Source organism: Falco peregrinus, chromosome 7 (assembly GCF_023634155.1).
Source record: "Falco peregrinus isolate bFalPer1 chromosome 7, bFalPer1.pri, whole genome shotgun sequence".
Taxonomy (NCBI): domain Eukaryota; kingdom Metazoa; phylum Chordata; class Aves; order Falconiformes; family Falconidae; genus Falco; species Falco peregrinus.
The window spans coordinates 56,905,835-56,925,187 of record NC_073727.1 but is presented as its reverse complement, the minus strand read 5'-3'; the positions used below and the strand labels follow the sequence as shown (position 1 = coordinate 56,925,187).

Below are 19,353 nucleotides of genomic sequence, written 5' to 3'. Positions count from 1 at the left end.
GTATTGGGTAAAAAGGCAGCCACTTTTTAAGACAAAGACATTCCAAAATAACACAAATGTGTTACTAAAAGGGTACGAGAGGAAAAACACCAACTCACTAAAATTGCGTAAACTCCTTTGTGTCAGTCTGCTTGTAATAAAAAGGCTGAGCCATGTAAGTATTGATAGTGACAAAGACGACAAATCAGAGCTGTAATCAAATTAGTAGTTGTAGAAATGGTGTGTGGAGACAAAAACTCTTCTTCTACAGTGGGCATTTTCATTTTGCCTTCTTTTACTTCAACCCTTCTGCTCCTCAGGAAACACACAGTATGTTCATTGCTCTCCCACGAGGCATTCCCTCGGTTCAGGGCTTCCACAACACAGCTGACACCACAGCGCAGCACTGCACCAGGCACCCAAACCCACCTCCAGCACAAACACATGCGTAGGAGCTGATGTCATGGCTCACACCAGTGATGATATGTGGGCAGAGGAGGGAAGCCTTCTGCTCTAGGTCACATCACACATGCTTCATCCCTCACTTACATGTAAAAAGCATCTCTGATGGTTTTCAAACCTTAATAAAATTACTGATCTTAAAACAACATTATTTTTACTGCAGTACACAGATTTGGAAAAAAAACAACAACCAAAATCAGAAACACCAAAACACAAAAAACAAAGTACCAGTTATTATGTGTTTCTAAGCATCTCTTTGTAAACTTGATATTAAAGAAGAATTAAAAAAAACCAACCAAACAACAGTTGTTGTATGTATAAACTCCAGAATGCATGATCAAATTTTTGCAAACTTTTCCAAAGAAAGTTTTTAATTCACAGGGGTCACACATCTCTACATCTGCACCACTTTTTCATACATGAAAAAGATATAATATAGAGGGCTCCAGAGATAATAAAATCAAACCTAGACATCATCTGTCAAGATCCTTGGATTAATGTCACATAGAGAAAACCTACCTTTCAGCAAGGTTGAAGATGAAAGTAGCAGCAATCCAAAATAAAGTGTGTATTCTGTAGTACAAATGATCATGATGTTTGGGCACTACACTTAGCTCTGGAATATAACGTGATTAGATATTTTGAGATCAAGGAATCATAAAATTTATCTCAAAAGCAACCTTGTTTTTTTAAATTCTTCCCTCCTCCTATAATACAAAACTAGGAAAGGGACAGATATGGCAACAGCCGTCTTAGACATTTGGGTGCTCATTCCCATCATGAGCCATGTGAACCTAACATGTAAATATTCCAGGATTCAGTCATCGGCTGAAGAGCAATGAAGTAAGAACTGCTTACAAACAGTGAGGCTTTGCATCAAATACTATAGTAAGCTCAAGACAGTGTAATACTTTTTTGATGGAAAGTAGTTTTTTATCCTGTGATAAATGTGATGTGTACTTTAGGCAGGTAAAAAAGAACATCCATAAATAGGAAAGAAACCTCCTTTCCCCACTCTTCATAAACATCTGTCTCACAGTAAAATACATTCTGAGAGGGTCAGCTGTTAAGAGCTGCTGCTACTGATACTTAAAAATGCCTTGAAGGGGTACAAATGAGAACTGCTGGCACAAATGGAAAGGAAAATCAACAAAGATTTTAAAAGCAAAGATTTCTATAGAGAAATCACCACGTGTAAAGCAGCTATAAATTTATTCTTTATTGGACTTTCAATTTCAATGGAATTATTCCAGCTTTGCACTGACTGAAGTAAATGCAGATTAATAGTCCCTGCTCTTGAAAGCTTGCATCTAAAATATTTATAAGCAGAGAATGTTTATCTCCTAATATAGCTTAAATTTGCATGTCTGCAGAGTCAGTTGTTTTGTATTTTTTTTAGTTTAGTTGCTGTCAAAATACTTCAAGCGGAACAAACAAAAAACCTGAACAGATAAAGATTTTTTTTGATACAACAGTAACAGCTAATGGAAATAACTGGGGTTTAATATGCACAGCAGTCTGCAGTCAACAATATTTTGGGTTCATCTACTGCAGTTGAAATGTTGCTCTATTAAACTATTTTATTTTATAGAAAAAGAACTACCAGGTTCATCACAAAGGCACTTAGGCAATGCAGTGGTCATTTGTGCATTTAAAGGATTTCCCAGTACATCAAACCAGAATTGCCTATGCTCTTTCACTCAGCAACTCAGTGTCAAAAAATGGAAACCACAAGTAAATGCAGTGTTAACCTCCATGATTTGAAGGTTACCCCAGTTATCTGAATACCGCATCAATCCTCAGACACCTCAGGGCACCGGAATCATTCATGCATGCCAGCAAATCTCAAGTTGCAGTCATCTGAATGAAGAAGCACATTTTAAGCAGTTACTCTCAACTCTGCTTAATTTTCAACAGTGTTTATGTTGTTTCAAAAGTCTTTTGAACAATAGCTGCAAATGGTGACCATAACAGAAAAAGACACAAAGCTACAATACACTGCATATTAGCTTAATTAACAAAAGATCTCTAAGCATTTCATGGGAAGAGTATGTCAAATGGACAATTTGCACAGTGAATTAGAACACAGTGGGGTCACTTTATTTGGTGTACTCGTAAGTTTCAATAACCAAAGGACTCCTGCCACCTTCTCTATTCTTCTCTGTAATACACGACATTTCACCCAGCTTTTCTGCATTAAGTTCAAAGTCTTTCCATTTTTAGTTTGAAGACGGGAATCCACTTCCTCCTTTTCTGATCTGTTCCACCCACAGCTAGAGCAAGACTGAATGTGCAGAGGTGTAATTTTGAGCTATATGAGGAGGTAAATATTCTCTACTTCTATATACTGCAGATGCAGGCTTTCAAGAACTGGAACCTCTAGTCTTTAATCATCCACATAGTTAAAACCACGAAAATTACTTATAAACATGAATTTGCCTTTCACTTTCAAACACTTTCTTGTTAAGGCTTTTTCCATCAAATCAAGATTTTTAAATGCCAAGCACTTCCTTCATATGAAGACAGCTAGCAATAAAGAGAGAGTAATTTGTACAAACTAAGTATCTGCCCCAGGGTATCACTGCTAAAGAGTAACTTTTATCCTGATTTCACATTATTTCCTACACAACGTGTCATAAAATCAAATTTATCTTGTCTTAAAATGAAATACATACCAATATTTGGATGGTGCACTTACAAAAAAGAAGTTATCCAGACTTGGTTAAACTTATATACAGTATGCCATCAGTGCAATTCAATCAGCTTAATTTTGGATGCAAAACAACGAATATATAATGCTCATTTAAAAGTCACAGATCATAGCCACTCCCCACAAGCAATGACAGCTTTTGTGGCTTACAAATTGTCAAGCCTTTTTTAAGTGTTCTGCAACAGAAAACATTAATGTAACATGTAAAGTATTATTAAGAGAACACTAGTATTAGATAACCCAGACTTAGCATACAATGTAAACCACAACAGCAAAATATTTCAGGTTAGAAACAAAAACATACACCAAAACATAAATGAAAAGCCTTCTGTCCAGAAAGAGGTAGGTCAAAAATATATACAGCTTACTGAAATGAAATTGAGACTGAAACATAAAAGTAAAACAATTCTTAGCAGTTCTGGAAGGGATATCTAACTTGAAAAGGATTTATTTAAGCAGTCTATAGTAAACGCCAAGAGTGGCGGGGAGTCAAGAAGAAATTTATGTGTAGCTAAATCATCCCAAACAGCAACAAGTTTTCTTGCACCTTGTTTTGAAACGAACTTTTGGGTTCTGTGCACTGTCCTGTGAGATGTTCCCCAGTGTTTTCAGCTGTGCCTCCAGAAGTCTGACCATCTGTATCAGCAGTAGCTGGCATTCAGCTGTGGTGCTTCAAGCACTTCTCTAGCAGTTGCTTTCTGTCTGCTCTGGGACCTCAGCAGGGCCATAAAGAATAAAGTCAGCTACATGAATAGAAGAAGGGAAATACACAGCCAACAGTGCGTTTACAGAGAACTTTGAAGAACTGGAAAATATGCCAGCAATTAGCATGAGTTCAATTTTAGAAATAATCCACAGTTTCAGAATTAAGTATGTATGCTGCAGTATTTATATGATAATCTCCTGCAACAAAACCAAATGCAGACTTTTTTTTTTTTTCTTAAATGAGCAGCCATAAATCAAATTTGAAATCCAGGGGTGCACAGCAGGACCACACAAAAATCATTTTTGTGGCAATGATTCTCACTGCCTCTTCGCAGAGCTGCCAAAGTCCCAGCTCCAACTCGCAGTCTAAATGACAAGTTACTCGCTCAAGGAAACTTAATCTGTCTCTGGCATCTGACCAGCCACCATGGAAGATGCAACTCCCCTATGTTAATGAATGGAAAGCAGCCCACGCAGATGTCAGGAGGATTTAAATGGAGCATGTAAAAAACACAATGATGTTCTCACACTTGGGAGAAAACTGCAGAAACTGACACCATGGCTGATGATCAGGCCTTAAAAGGAAACACACAGGTTTCTCTGACATGCAGGGTCAAGGGATTTCAAATAAAACATCTCAAATAACATTTGAATGATCATCATAAACTCACGTCAATTAAGTTTTCACCTGTTTGCACGTCTAAGGGACTCGCATTCTTTATCCTATGTTCTGTTTATAGATCGTACACCAGATGAGCAGCATCAGCCAAAAAGCAAATAATTACAAGGGCATTATACAGAAACACATGTGAAAACTCTTGTTTGATCCTCTGTAACTCCAGAATCATGAATTTGCCTGGAAAACACCTTAATATATTTGCCTATGTTGAAAACAGGGAATCTCAGAAGGATTCAACCAGGTGCCTGTAAGACAGCTTATTAGAAAGGTTTTTCAAGAACATTTCACTTTTTTTCCCTACACACACACTCAAGAGTTTTTACTTTGATACAGCTATAAGACATACATATCGGATTTTATAATACACATTCTTTATATGCATTTTGCAAAGCAAATAAGCTTATCTGCTGTTCTCCAACACTGTTCCACTTTTAGGACAAATGTGGGTTCATTTACCTCTAAAGAAATCCCATGGACAGTCAATAAACTTGCATTAACTTAACACAGCTGGTTTTGCCCAAGTGACAATGGTGCCTGAAGTCTGTGAATAAAAAATCCCAGCTAGAAATTGTGACAGTACATGTCTGTTTCCTCATATGAATGATTAACAGCATCTATCCAGGAAGATAAGATACAAAGTCTGAAACCCTGATTTTGCCCACGGCCAGCTTACTGGACTTTGTGATTAAGTGATATTGCAAGTGTTATCAAATCCCCAGATGTATTTCCATAGTTACATCTAACATTTCAACCAGGTAAAACAGGTACATAAATACAAAAAGGCCTTGATTTTATTATTGGGGTTTTTTTAATATGTCTGTATATTAATAGTTCTTGGAAGGGAGTCAAGATTGAGATACAAAACTGAAAAAAGTTGAGTTCATAATGGAATACTGAATGTGTCACATTTTTTAAAGGCAGAAAGCAGGATTTTCTAATGCTTACAATTAAGTATTTTTTGTTCCATTTTCTCCATAGCAAATGAAAAATGAACACAATTAATTAGGACTCCCAGTACACACCTACACATACACAGTCTCTTAAGCAGATGCTTAGGCAGATGAAGACAGATACAGCTACTTTTAACACCTCTGATGTGGTTGCTCTGTCTGATCCAATCTGTCCTACAATTGATGCTAGCAGAGGGGCTGCAGTGAGGTCTGTGCTGGGTCTAGAATTTCTAGTGGGAATTTTTCAGTCGGTTTCATAGTCTGAAGCAGAATTGGACCAACAGAAAACAAACCTCCTTCTGAAAGAAAGGGAGAGAACAAAGGAAGTGTGCGAAGACGAACATGAGATGATGTCAAACGGGTTCACAAGAAAGCCCATGAAACATCTGAATAACAACACATCCCTGATGAGACAACATCAGCAGGAAAAAGACAAAGGCAAGAAAAATAAACAATTCAAAACCCAGATAACCACAAATTACTTGTTTTGTACAGCTCTCAAGATTTGACCACTTTTGAATAATATACAAGAAGGAAGCAAGCAATACATTCAAATGGCACCAGAAAGTAAGTTTTCAAGTTTGCATCAGAGATCTCCCTATGTTATACCACACTGGTCAGTTATGAAAAAGAAAAGCATCGGTCTAGGGGCTTTGGGATTATAACATTTTTGGGTTTGCTTCTGTTTTGTAAGATAGTTTTTAGAATAAAATGGCAGACGGGAAACAAATAGCAATGGAGAACATGAAGACAGTTAACTGCAGAAAAAAGACTTGAAAATGTGTTTCTGCAATTTTTTTACATCAAGACTGTCAAGAGAATGTAATATTTGAAATAAACAGTCTAAGGTGATTTTGCAAATGAATTCTGCATTTGCGTTTCTTACTAGTCTTCAGAAATGCAAGACAAAAGAACAAACTGCTCTGCATATGGATAAACTAAGATTTACCAAGGAGAAAATTGTCTGCATTGGCACCAGAGCGTGTCTGGTAGAGGAAAAGGCCTTGTAGTTCAGGTATTAGTACTGGTCCTAAGCAGATGCTCCATGAAGACTTCAACCAAAACACTTCATTCAGGCAAACACCTTCCTCATTCATAAACTCAAGTCACTTCGCAAGCACAGATGTTTAGCCATTTAAAACCTACTGTGAAGAGCTTCTGCCTCTTAAGAGAAGGCTGCAATTACAGATTTAAAAGTTCCAAAACATAAAGGTGGAAGGCAGCTCTTAAGTATGTATTACTACCTATTTATTTATTACTATGGGAATTTTTAAATCCATCAGGAATAATCAAAGATTGTTTTCAGAAACTGAAATCAGGACAATGAACAAAATCTTTTATCATGCCCATAACAGGAAAACAACTGCAAGAGTTATGACTTACTGAATTTTTGGCTCTATTGTTTTCCACAATCGAGATATTGAACATAATGGGCCAAATTTATTTGTAACGTAGCTGAAATGATCCATAGGAGTTACTATTCAGATAGAAATGAGGCCATGTGTTAACTACAATCAGAAAGAGAATATTTATTTTTTATTTTCAGAGATAACTAGGTCAAAATATTTAATAGCAAGGCAAATCCTTATCAGCTCAGGTACTTCTGGCAGCAGCTGCAAGGGAGGAAAAAGTACATTATACACTGGTAGCTTAATACATTTTCCTTGCATTATTTGTACACAATGCCCATGAACGCTGTATTTCCCTCATAGGTAGGTACTTCAGGAAGTAATTTCTTCTTCCCTCCTGCCTCAGACATCCCATGAAGAGAAACAGACCCTTTTCTAAACAGTCATATCAAGCAAATTGCCCTAGAACACAACTTTTCCATAACCCCAGCCAACTCAAGCCTCTGCACGCTGCAGTAGAGGGATCACTTCCTCCCCTGATTATGCTGTACGCAGCCAGGCAGGACGGATCCATGCTGAAAACACCACCTCATTAGCAGGGAGAGGACAGAGAGAAGACAGACCGCGGATTGAGTAATTTCAGTAAGTTATTTCAGTAAGTTACTTCAGAAAGTCACATCTGCCACCCAGATTTAGTGGAGGGAAAATACTGTCAAGCACAGTCGGATGTTCAACCATAGTATCACTGCTCTGCCTCCTCAAACTTAACAAGCTCAAAAGCGCCAAGCCCCCATCGGAGGTACCTCTGGAACACTGGGAAATTCAACAACAGTGGCAAATTTCAAGCCTAGATCCGAAACAGAGGCTCTTCTTTGCATGAAAAAGTTTTTAATTTTAATGACAGATATTTTTTTTTCATTTCTAAAGACAATGGAAGCTGGTGGGCTGACCCAGTAAACAAAGCACAACTGTCAACATATTTTAAAATATTAGTCACAAACATGTAGTCCGTAAGCAGCAAAAATAACGGACAGCAATATCCTAAGAGCTGAATTTTCTAATACAGAACATGGATAGAACACACGCTTTTCTTTCAGGGGGTACTTTACCAGTACAGACTCATAGAAACATTTAAGTTGGAAAAGACCTCTGAGATCATCAAGTGCAACCATTAACCCAGGACTGACAAGTCCACCAGTAAACCATGTCCCTAAGCACTGCATCTATGCTTTTTTGAACCTTCAGGGATAGTGATTCTACCACCTACCTGGGCAGCCTGTTTCAATTCTTTCTGTGAAGAAATTTTTATTAAGATCCAATTTAAATATCCCCTGGCGCAACTTGACGCCACTTCCTCTTGTCCTAATGCTTGTTACTTGAGAGAAGTGGAAGAGACACCCACCTGCCTACAGCCTCCTTTCAAGCAGTTGTAAAGAGCAGGAAGTTCCCTCCTGAGCCTCCTCCTCTGCAGGTGAAACAACCGCAGTTCCCTCAGTTGCTTCTCATAAGGCTTGTACTCTAGACCTTTCACCAGCTTCATTGCCCTTCTCTGGACATGCTCCAGCACCTCAATGATTTTGTTGTAGTGAGGGGCCCAGAAGTAAACATAGTATTTGAGATGCGACCTCACCAGTACCAAGTTACAGGGGGGCAATCAATTCCCTTGTCCTGCTGGCCATGCTGGTTTTGACACAAGCCAGGAAGCTGTTGGCCTTCTTGGCCACCTGGGCACACTGCTGGATCATGCTCAGCCAGCTGTCAACCAGCACCCACAGGTCCTTTTCTGCCAGGCAGCTTTCCAGCTGTTCTTCCCTAAGCCTGGTGCATTGCATGGGGTCGTGACCCAGCTGCAGGACCCAGCACTTCTCTTCGTTGAACCTCGTACAACTGGCCCTGGCCCATCAGCCCACCCTGTCCAGATCCCTCTGCAGAGCCTGCCTGCCCTCAAGCAGATCAACATTACCCCCACAGCTTGGTGTCATCTGCAAACTCACTGAGGGGGCACTCAATCCCTTTGTCCAGATCATTGATAAAGATATTAGACAGAACTGGCCCCAACACTGAGCCCTGGGGAACACCTTGTGTGATCAGCCACCAGCGAGACATAGCTCCATTCCCCACCACTCTTTGGGCTCAGCTGTCCAGCCAGCTTTAAACCCAGTGTATAGTGCACCTGTCCAAGCCATGAGCAGCCAGTTTCTCCAGGAGAATGCTGTGGGAGATGGTGTCAAAGGCTTTACTAAGGTCCAGGAAGACAACATCCACAGCCTTTCCCTCATCCATTAAGTGGGTCATCTTGTCATAGAAGGAGATCAGGTTCATCAAGCAGGACCTGCCTCTCACAAACCCAGGCTGGCTGGGCCTGATCACCTAGCTGTCCTGCACATGCTGCATTGATGGTGCTCAGGATGAGCTGCTCCATAACCTTCACCAGCACTAAGGTCAGGCTGACAGGCCTGTAGTTCCCTGGATCCTCCATCCTGCCCTTCTTGTAGGTGAGCATCACACTGGCTAACCTCCAGTCTGCTGGGACCTTCCCACTTTGCCAGGACTGTTGATAAATGATGGAGAGCACCTTGGCGAGCTCCCCTGCCAGCTCCCTCAGCACCCTTGGGTGGATGCCATCCAGCCCCACAGACTTATGCATGTCTAAGTGGAGCAGCAGGTCACTGACCATTTCCTCCTGGACTGTGGGGACTTTATTCTGCTCCTCCTCATCCCTGTGTTCCAGCTCAGGGGGCTGAGTACCCAGAGGGAAGCTGGTCTTGCTATTAAAGACTGAGGCAAAGAAAGTGTTAAATACCTCAGCCTTTTCCTCACCCTTTGTGGCAATGATCCCTGCTGCATCCAATGAAGGATGATTACCCTTGACCCTCTTTCTGTTCCTAACATATTTGTAAAAACATTTTTTTTTATGTTTTACAGCATGTATGTCTTCTGGCCAAACTTTTTTTTTTGGTATCACTTTGAATCCCTTATCCCTCGAAAAATTTGGGGAAAATTGACAAATGTATTTGAAGTTTTATGGGGGTTAAAAGCAGAAATCAAGTAGGTACAAACTAGTGTTATCCACCAAAAATAACTATTTAGCTGAGTAAAATAAAAGGGAGAGCCCTCAAAGAACCTTGGTGTGAGTCAAGCTAGAACATCCCATTGACGAGTCCTCAAGCACTTGACTGAAAGAGATTTCATTTTTCCCATTTTATAAATCAGAAATAAACAGACCAAATAATCTATGCATTAAAATTAAAGTATTACTAACCACTAAGAGCTCCATCAGTTAGCAGCACCTTATATCCATTGCTGTCTGAGAAAAATACATGGTCAGCTGAAAGTAAGACTGATCTCATAATTAATCCATGAATATTCATGTTAGAGATAAAATAAGGATAGAAAAGTTGGAAGAAGTGGCTTTGGCAATGTTAGGAAGACAGGGCTGGGCTGGGTTTTTTTTGTGTGTGTTTCTGCTCCTGTTCAAATGCAAATTTACAAAATATGATCATATATAATACATATCCCGTGCAACCATGTGAATCGGAAGTATTCCACTGTACTTATGCTTCACTGAAATAGAAAGCCCTGCTCTTAGTCTTACCTGCTGATAAGACCTATAGTCATAGGGAAAGGGGAAAATATGTTAGCTTGCTCTATGTAGAGCCTTCTACCTGGATTGCTATGTTACAGAAACTTTTAACTTTACAGTGTTGTCTTTTCTCACAGATTGCTTTTGCATCATGTATACCAGTTACTGGAGAGTAAGAAAACTCCTTTCCCACTGTCTCATTTTTTATTCAGAAAAAAAATAATTTCAAAGCAATGTAAAATACAAATTATCCATGTCAAAATCTGAGACCTCAGGGTCAAATGTGGAGAGTTGGCAGCTTCATCAAGCTGCAATGCAAACAAAAGCAGAAGTCACAAGGGAGAAGCATTCTCAGCAAATCATTACCACCTGGTGTGACTGGTGGGGTACCAACTTCTACAGAAGTCTCAAGACTGAGCATGTGAACCCACATGTATGTGCTGCATGTTGACATATGACTGACACCATAATTTAGCAACAGAAAGTTCTGCAGCACGTCCAGCTGAAGAAGTCCCACCAGAATTCTCCCTTGACCATCATTCCCACCCCCCCACCATGGGTCACAAGCTCCTGAATTACACTGGCACAACTCTGTGGAGGCGTGCTGTGAACCCGAACAGAGAACTGTTCCAGCTTTAAAAAGACCCCAGAAATAAATGTATGTATTTGTTTAATTCACAGTATGATCTCTCAAACTATTGTTCTGGCATAACCCACGGATAGAGTGGCACAGTATGGTGGGAACAGGAATGTCTTATGCCAGTATTGTTGACAAACATTTTGAATTGTGAAATAATGGCCTTCGGAAGTTTTCTAAGCGCTCCAAGCACTAAGCTCTTAGATTTCTAATGCCTGGCGGGCCTTAATGTACACTCTACAAACAATTTGTGACTTCCATACTAAATTAGACTCCTCAATGTCTGCTTTATACCTTACTTGATGGTTCTAAAAGCTACCTGAATGCAAGAACTCTTATCAATTGCCCAGTCCTGCCACCTAGTTTCCTTACAGACTGCTCCAATCCAAAGAGTTCAATTACGTAAATCTCAACTGCTAATAAAAGCAGGGAGTGGTAGAGACTTTCCTGAAAGGCTCCAATTAAGTGATGTTGATCACATAAGATCAGTAAGACAGACAGGTGGGATACAAGGAAGGATGCTTTTCAAACTTTTGTGACTAGCAGTTAGCTTTCCTAGAGCCAGTGCAAAGAGCAGTCAGCAGGCAAGCCATGCATTCAAGGCATCAAGTGGTCGCATCAAGTCCTACACTGCAGTTGTGCAGGACAGGCCACGATAAGAGCATAGCATTTCTCTTCCTCTGTTCATGAAAGAGCTGCAGGGAATCTGCCATCCTCTCCTCGCTAACTCCCGGTCAGGCATGATATTCTACAGTGAATACTCTGCTCAAGTTTAATATCTTCAGGATGAAGTGAAGTTTGAAGCAAATACCACAGAACAGATGAATGCTGCTGCTAAGCTAATATGTAAAAGAGGAGCCTTTGTTAAATAAATAGAATGAGCATCTGTGTACACACAGATAGCTGAGCAGGATCCCCTGTTTGGATATAAACATCTACCTCAGGACAGAATTTTAGAAGCAAAATTGAGACTTTTTTTGGTTCCTGATTAGCCACACATGACTCAAGTGTGCCATCTGGACTAGATGCCATTCTGAGCTGCATAATCCTCCATGTGCCTTGTCAAAGGAGCCAATAATCCAACCAAACAGGACTCTTAAATTGATTCCTTTGACTAGGTGTGTTAAATAACACCATCTTTACCGTTCAAAACCTAAATTTCCCTTCTCTCCTCCAATGCTTCAGCTGAGGATGGACAATAGCAGCATTGAAGGTATGGTCAAAATAAGCAAAGATAATAGAACCTATGCAACTTATATCTTACACTAGTAGAAGTAAAGATAAATACATAAAGCACAGTGTTAATATGACAGCAAATATACATTCACACAGGAAACAGCTTTTCTGCCTCAGCTTTAGGTCATCAAAACTATGTGATACAGAATTAGGCAAAATGAAGTGCAAGTTAGTGTGTAAACAGGAGTCCTGTATAGCTTATTTCAACATTAGCACCAATGCAGTTACTCTATGGCTTTCTTCTAAAAATTCTCATTGCATCTGAAAACATTACTTAACTCAAACCATCAGAATCCAAAGTTAAATGAACGATTCCTTTAAGAAAGACCTGATGTACTTAAATATGATTAGTTATTCTTCCTTAATGTCATTTGGATATTTACTGCTGTACATCACAAGATGATATACATCCTGGTACAAGAAATCCACACAATCAGTAAGAGTGGAGTTGCCCATTGAGTTGGTCAATGACTTAAACATTCCAGGAGAGGAAGTATTTGATGTCTCGCTCCATGCAGCTGTGCTTTTATTGTTCATTTATTTACTTAGTGTTAGCTGATTGTAACAATGCTAGCTTAGAGACACAGGTGATTGATAATATAAATTTTGCAAATTTGATGGTTTATTTGGTGATTTAGTACACAATTTGCAAGGACTACTAGCCATCTATTGAAAAGTAACCCAGTGGAAAGGCTGGGAATGGAAGCCCCAGCACTCTAATCCTTACAGTCTCTACATTCTGGGTGGACTTCCTGTATTTCAGTCCTCCTAAAGCAAGTACAAGACATTTTTATGATCCTCAACAACCAATGTAACTGATGAATCACAGTCACATGAACAATCTTACAAGAACTACTAACTTTTTGTGATACACATACAGTAGAGAAACAGTCAGTGCTTACCTATGCATTCAGATGAGAGCTTCAAGTCTGCTGGTAAATGGTATAGCTGGCTATTACAGCAGTAAACTTTCAAAAAAACACTATATTTTTTCCTACTCTTTAAAACGGCTCCCTCTTCTGGTATAGTCTTTCCATGCCACGTTTAAGTACCATTCTTTATTCCTTACCAATTTTTAATTCTGTTTGGTTCCCAACACTCAACAAACCCAATTCCAGTGATAAGGCACATACTATTCAGTATGGCTGTAAAGGCAAGGAGAAGGTACCTTAAATTATAGCTTTCAAGAGTGGCTAATTCTAATCAAATACTTATCTAAGATTATCCATGTACTTATCTTTACTACCTTTTGAAGGCACCACAAAATTCCAGACCAGAATCCACACCTGGACAAGGAGCCTGGCTGCCCCGTCCCTGGGTCACATTTGAAGGATCACTGAAGTCAGAAGGGATCTCCAGAGATCTATCTCCCAGCCCACCCTGTGCTCATGCAAGGTCAGCTAGGGCAGGTTGCCCAGGTATGCACCCAGTCAAGTTTTGATTATCTCCACAGACTTCAGAACATCTCAAGGCAACCTAACCTCTCAGTAGGCAAACACGCTCATGGTAGTGCTCATCCCTAGTTACTGATTAAACAAAGTACCCCGGAACTTACGCTCCTTACTTTAGCACCTTAATTAGGTGTTTAATATTAGGCTGGATGGAATTGGACCTTAGAGTGCCTTTCTGAATGAGGTGACGTGGACCTAGCCTGACCCTACAAAAAACACAAACACACACCCCTCCCAAAACTAAACCAAAACCCAACCAAACAAAAAAAAACCCAAACCAAAACACAACCAAACCAAACCACAGGAGAGCTCTCATAACCAGGCTGATAGTGACAAAACTACAGAGGTAAAAGATGAGGTGAGGTTGGACAAACATTTTTTCCTACTACTGATGCGCTGACACTAATCAGTCAAAAAAAAACCCCAAACCACAAAACCCAAAGGAGGAAAAATGCAGCTTTTACTGTCTAATAGATTCAGAAGGAACAGGTTCTTGACTCTGTTTATAGAATGGTTGCTGAAGCTCATTCAGTGACTGTGAGCACAAACTGTATGGAGCAGAACATAACCCAGAAGTCCCCTTGCTCAGGAGGTAAAAGGTCATCTTTCCTCTTCACCTGGCTGTCTATTGCCAGCAGCATTCCCCTTCCTCCAGTTGTATTCCAAAGGCAAACGGTGAACAGCACTGTGCCCTGGGGGAGGAGATACTGGCTGCCCACTTAAAAAGTAGTTTCTGAGAGGATGGAAGTACCTTCCTTGAGTAGCTCAGTGGTCTCTACACCAAAATCAGATTTTGCCTCACATAAAACAGTTCTGATCTGTCTTTTTTTTAATTGATTTAATTACACATTAAGTACCAAGAGTCACATACAGGTCTCTGGATTACATTCTGGCCAAGGTTGCCAGAAGCTCCATGCTGCAACTTAATCTGCCAACACTATGTCTTTACTAGAGCCAATGCAGTTCTTGTAGACAAATACTTGATGTAGACAAACACACAGATTACGTACCAACAAGGACATTTAATCACATAAATTAAAGCACATTCTAAAACCAAACTGAAGACAATTGGAATAAACAAGCTTTACACAGCTTGTAGAATGAGGAAATAGATTCTTTTATTATTACGCAAACCCCTTCGTCTCATGGTGACAGTAGACCTCTGAAGAGCTACTAATTCCAGCAACTGCTGAGCTAAGTAAATGATTAACAGCTTAAAAAAACCCCACCGTTTTAGTGGGAGCCAACCACGCCATGCCCCCCCCCCCCCCCCCAAAAAAAAAAAACCCCAAACCCAAAATAAAGGAACCAAGGTTCAGGGTTATACAATTAGTCTTAGTGTGTAGTATTATTACATGGTGATTCCTGATGTAACTTTTCTTATGCAAATTGAGAGGGATGATTGTTAAATATCAAAACATCAGATGAAGACAAAGCCTCGTAATTTATTGAAACCTTTTCAAGAGTCTCTACATTACAGTCAAAAATAGAACTTCAAAGACTTTAAGAGGAAGTCTCACTTCAAGGGAGAATACCTTAAAGATCTGTCATAATCCATGCAAATTGTTTGCACTGTTTTCACTGCTGACAAACAGTTAAGTAGTCTTCAAGTGACAACAGTCTTGATGCAAGTACATGTTACTGCTCCTAGGTGGTCAGAATTCAAGCCCTCACTTACTGTTGTGCAGAACACCACAAGCAACTCTCCAACTCAGAGGACTGGCTCAGGGTATTAAAACTTTGTAATTAAAAAAAAGTGTCTGCTTAAGTTCTCATAGGCCTTAAACATCACCAATTCACTTCATGAACTGGTAAAACAGTAAGATGATCCAATAACCCAGGAGCAATACAAGTGCAAGCAGGCAGATCAAGAAACTTGGCAAGTGTAGGTAATACTCTGCATGCATGCCAAAGAACAGAATTCTGAAATTATTTCTGCACATTAAACTTGCGTAGCATGCTTTACCACAACAAATGTTATTTACATTATACATTACTGACTGTGAACTTAAGCTTTTTAAGTACAAGATTCAAATAACAAAATTGCCTAGTTTACAGAAATAATAACAAAAATTACGAAGCCTGGAATGAAGGTATTGCAATGCAGTCCTGCAATGAAATGCAAGACAAACTTGATGAACAGTGAAACTTCATGAGCTAAACAGCACAGTGGTTTTAAAGTTTGTACTGTATTTATTTACAGAGTTAAATGTTTTCATAAATACACAGACACAAATAGACAGATACTCTTAAAACAGTAAAGAATATTCTGTAACACTTGGTGGATCCTGGTTTTCAATGAACCCAAGCAATGTTAGATGTTGCTGCAGTAGATTTTATACTTCACTGTTAATTTTACACTAAACAAACATTGCAAAAGGGTAAACAGACCTTTATGACACAAGAGGAAAAGTAATTCCTGTCCTTTCCCCAACACCTACATTTCCAGAAAACCATGGAACTCATGCTTCAACTGTACACTTTTAATTTTACTCTTATGAGTAAAACTCATCGATTTTAACAGAAAAGAATTCATGTTAAGAAAGGCAAACAAGTATATGCATATATTCTAGACTAAGGAAATACTGGGCCTTTCACACAGTAATTACTTCAGTAAACACATTATTACTCCTATCAGAGGTTTTGCTTACACAGGGAAAAAAATGTTACGGAACAAAAAAGTGAATTAAACATTTCAACTAATATAGTAAAACATTATTAAAATTATAAGTTTACACAGACTGCCATCAATAAAACCACTAGCTTTTGTAGTTAAATGAGATTGAACTCTGCTGCATGTTCTGTATTCCAACTACTTCAAGCACAGTGAGCTACCAGTCCTCAGGAGGCAGAATCCTGCCTCATTTAAAGTCAATGGGAATTCTGCCACTGATTTCAGAGTAGAAGAATGTTTTGGAGTCAGCTTCCTCCCTCTCCCTCCTTTTTTTTTTTTTTTTAAATAAAAAAATAATAATAAAGTCAGATCAAAAAGAAACCCTCCCCGTTATGAAGAAATCTGACTTAAAAAAAAAAGAAAATAAGTACACAGGACTTTCTCTCAAATCTCTTGCAACGATTTGATTCCAGCACAAACTGAGAATGTTATCATCTTTCTCTTCTATACCCACCTTCAACCTCATTTTTTTTGATTACATATAAACAAAATCATATGCATGAAATTCATTAAGACTGGAACAGTACGTACCAGAGCAGTTCAATATGCAGACCAATGTATCACATGCAGTAGGACTAACCACTTTCAGAGACTCTTCTTTCCGACAGTGAGTTGCCCTGTCTGGATGTTTTTTTCCTTGACTTGTACCAAGCATCCCTTTGCCCCTCTTTATTTCATTCCATAAAGAATCTCAACTAGGGATACATGCCTTTCAAGTGTGAAAATTGCTGGATTCCACAAGGACTCCACTTTTCATTACTTGGAAAGTTACAAAAGCATGAAGGGAATGCTAATCCTAACTCTTTAGGTACACGAACATGTTGCCAGATGACCCAAATGTCCGGATTTCTCCTAAGGCCGTGTTTTTTGTGTTGGCAGACAGAAACTCCCTTGAAGGCTAAAAACAAGGTATATACCAGTAAGAAAAAAACATCTGATTTATGAGAAGGAAAACTGCATTACGTTATGCCAGGTCCTAGTCAGCTCCCTGCCAGCTATAGCAAGGAGCTTGGGTAACTTGATTCACTACTGAATTTGGATATCTAAAATGAAGACAGCATTATTGTTGTTGCTGCGTTTTTCAATTGTTTCCTCATTAAGACAGCTTCCAGTTTGTTACCAACATAATTCTGAAATAAGAGAAAAACCATAAATCAGTTCCTCACAAAAGCTTGCCAACCACGATAGAAGCACTCTGAACATTTCACTGATGTCTATTTCTGGATACCTATCTAGTTAAAGTAAGATGTTATTAAGAAGTCTTCACAGAGTTGTTCAGCAGGAAATAAGCTCCCTGTAGCACTGTCACTGTATTTTCTTGCATGACAAAGTTTCCTGTGATGAATACACAGCCCAGAAAATATTTTGAGCAGAATTAACTTACATGTCTTGCAGAGGTACCTTACCTTGGACGCTAATGTTCAACATTTGTGCTCTTAGCTTTGCAGATTTACCCTAGTTATAGGCTCTACTACCAACCCAAACACAAGGGTATCACAACCTGAAGACAGATGAAAGCTCTAGAACTTGGGGGGAAATAAACACTTAGCTGTTCACTTAAGCCTTCCAGAAATGCCTTAACTGGAAGAAAGCGGCAACTGAAAAGCATCAAATCAGGCTTGCACCTCTGGCAAACTGTTTGAGAATCTGGGTATCTACAGTCAGTCTTTTACTAAGAAGAGTTACACTATGCAGTATCTGGCTTAAAAAGTTGTTCCCATGAAACAGTAACAAGATATAATCATAGGAAGCTTATTTCTTCTTTTCAGTTAAGGGAAGAATTTAAACTTTACTGTCACTGAGTTACAAGCTACACTATTCAACTCCAGGAGGCAAGGGCATAAAATCATTGTGCCCAAAGAAACTAACATAAAATATTCCACAGGGCTTCTAAAACCTTGCAAAAATACTGCAAAAAGGAACCTGCGCTCTCTTTCACTGCTAAGGTCCAACCTGCATGCTGGCCCATAAACAGCAACAGAGTATACTCTTACAGAAACAGTAAACCAAAGATGTGGATAATCAGAAGCCTCATTATTTACACCACTAATTCTTGGGGAAGTAACAATAGTATTCAAGACATTCAGATAGTAGGAAGCATTAAAAAAAAATCTGCAAACTCTTAAGGCAGTGAAAGTGAGTGGGCTCAAGCTCTACTGCTATTGTCCAAATTCCTACAGTTCACTAGCAGAATTTAATGAATTCAGATGAATTTAGGACTTATCTGTTAATGTTAACATATGGTAAATGAAAATCTATACCTTTCATTTTAGGATGAACAGATTTAAATATAACTGAGAACTATTCAATGCATTCTAACGTAAAAATAATTTACTATTAAAAATAGCACACTCAACTTTAAAAATCTACTCGATACAGAATTTTCCCTCAAATACTGTAACTTCCATCTTTCAGTTGGCACACAGCTGACATTACAGTACTTCAATGTGCAAGAAATAAATAAAAGGAGAGCAATGGAAAAAACCAAAAACTACCTGTAATGTTGTCAGCAAACCACCACCACAGAGTAACTAAGTGAGACATCCTAATTTCTGTTTTACCTTACTGCACAGTTACAACTATAGATAACAGTAGTAATCAAATATAACAAAGAAATTTCACCACTGAAATACTACTGATTTTTTTGCCATATGCACAGATCAAATTCTACCACTTACCTAGTGAGACCTGAAATTGAACATAACCTTTCCAATCATTGCACTTCTAGAGTTAAACAAAAGATGACCCTTACCGGGAATAATCATGAATAAGAGCCTGGGTAGATTTTTGCTTGCATCTTTTGAGAGGTCTTTCCAAGGCCCACACTTTAAGACATGGGTAGCAGCTCCACAACAGTAGATGAATTCTTCATGTAATGGGATTGGCTCTTCTGCTGACCTCTTGTTTGCTGTTAGACAGAATAAGATACTATTGTAAC

The 19,353-nt window shown here is 39.1% G+C and overlaps 1 protein-coding gene across 4 annotated transcripts in view; it reads right to left on the bottom strand.

Moving 5' to 3' along the window:
• LDAH (lipid droplet associated hydrolase) overlaps window positions 1-19,353 on the bottom strand; it is a 124,434-nt gene that overhangs the window by 88,399 nt on the left and 16,682 nt on the right. For all 4 annotated transcript variants that reach the window (XM_055810188.1, XM_055810187.1, XM_055810191.1 and 1 more), the window contains one exon: window positions 19,168-19,323. In XM_055810188.1, coding sequence (XP_055666163.1) covers window positions 19,168-19,323 — 156 coding nt within the window. The remainder of the gene's footprint in view (window positions 1-19,167; window positions 19,324-19,353) is intronic.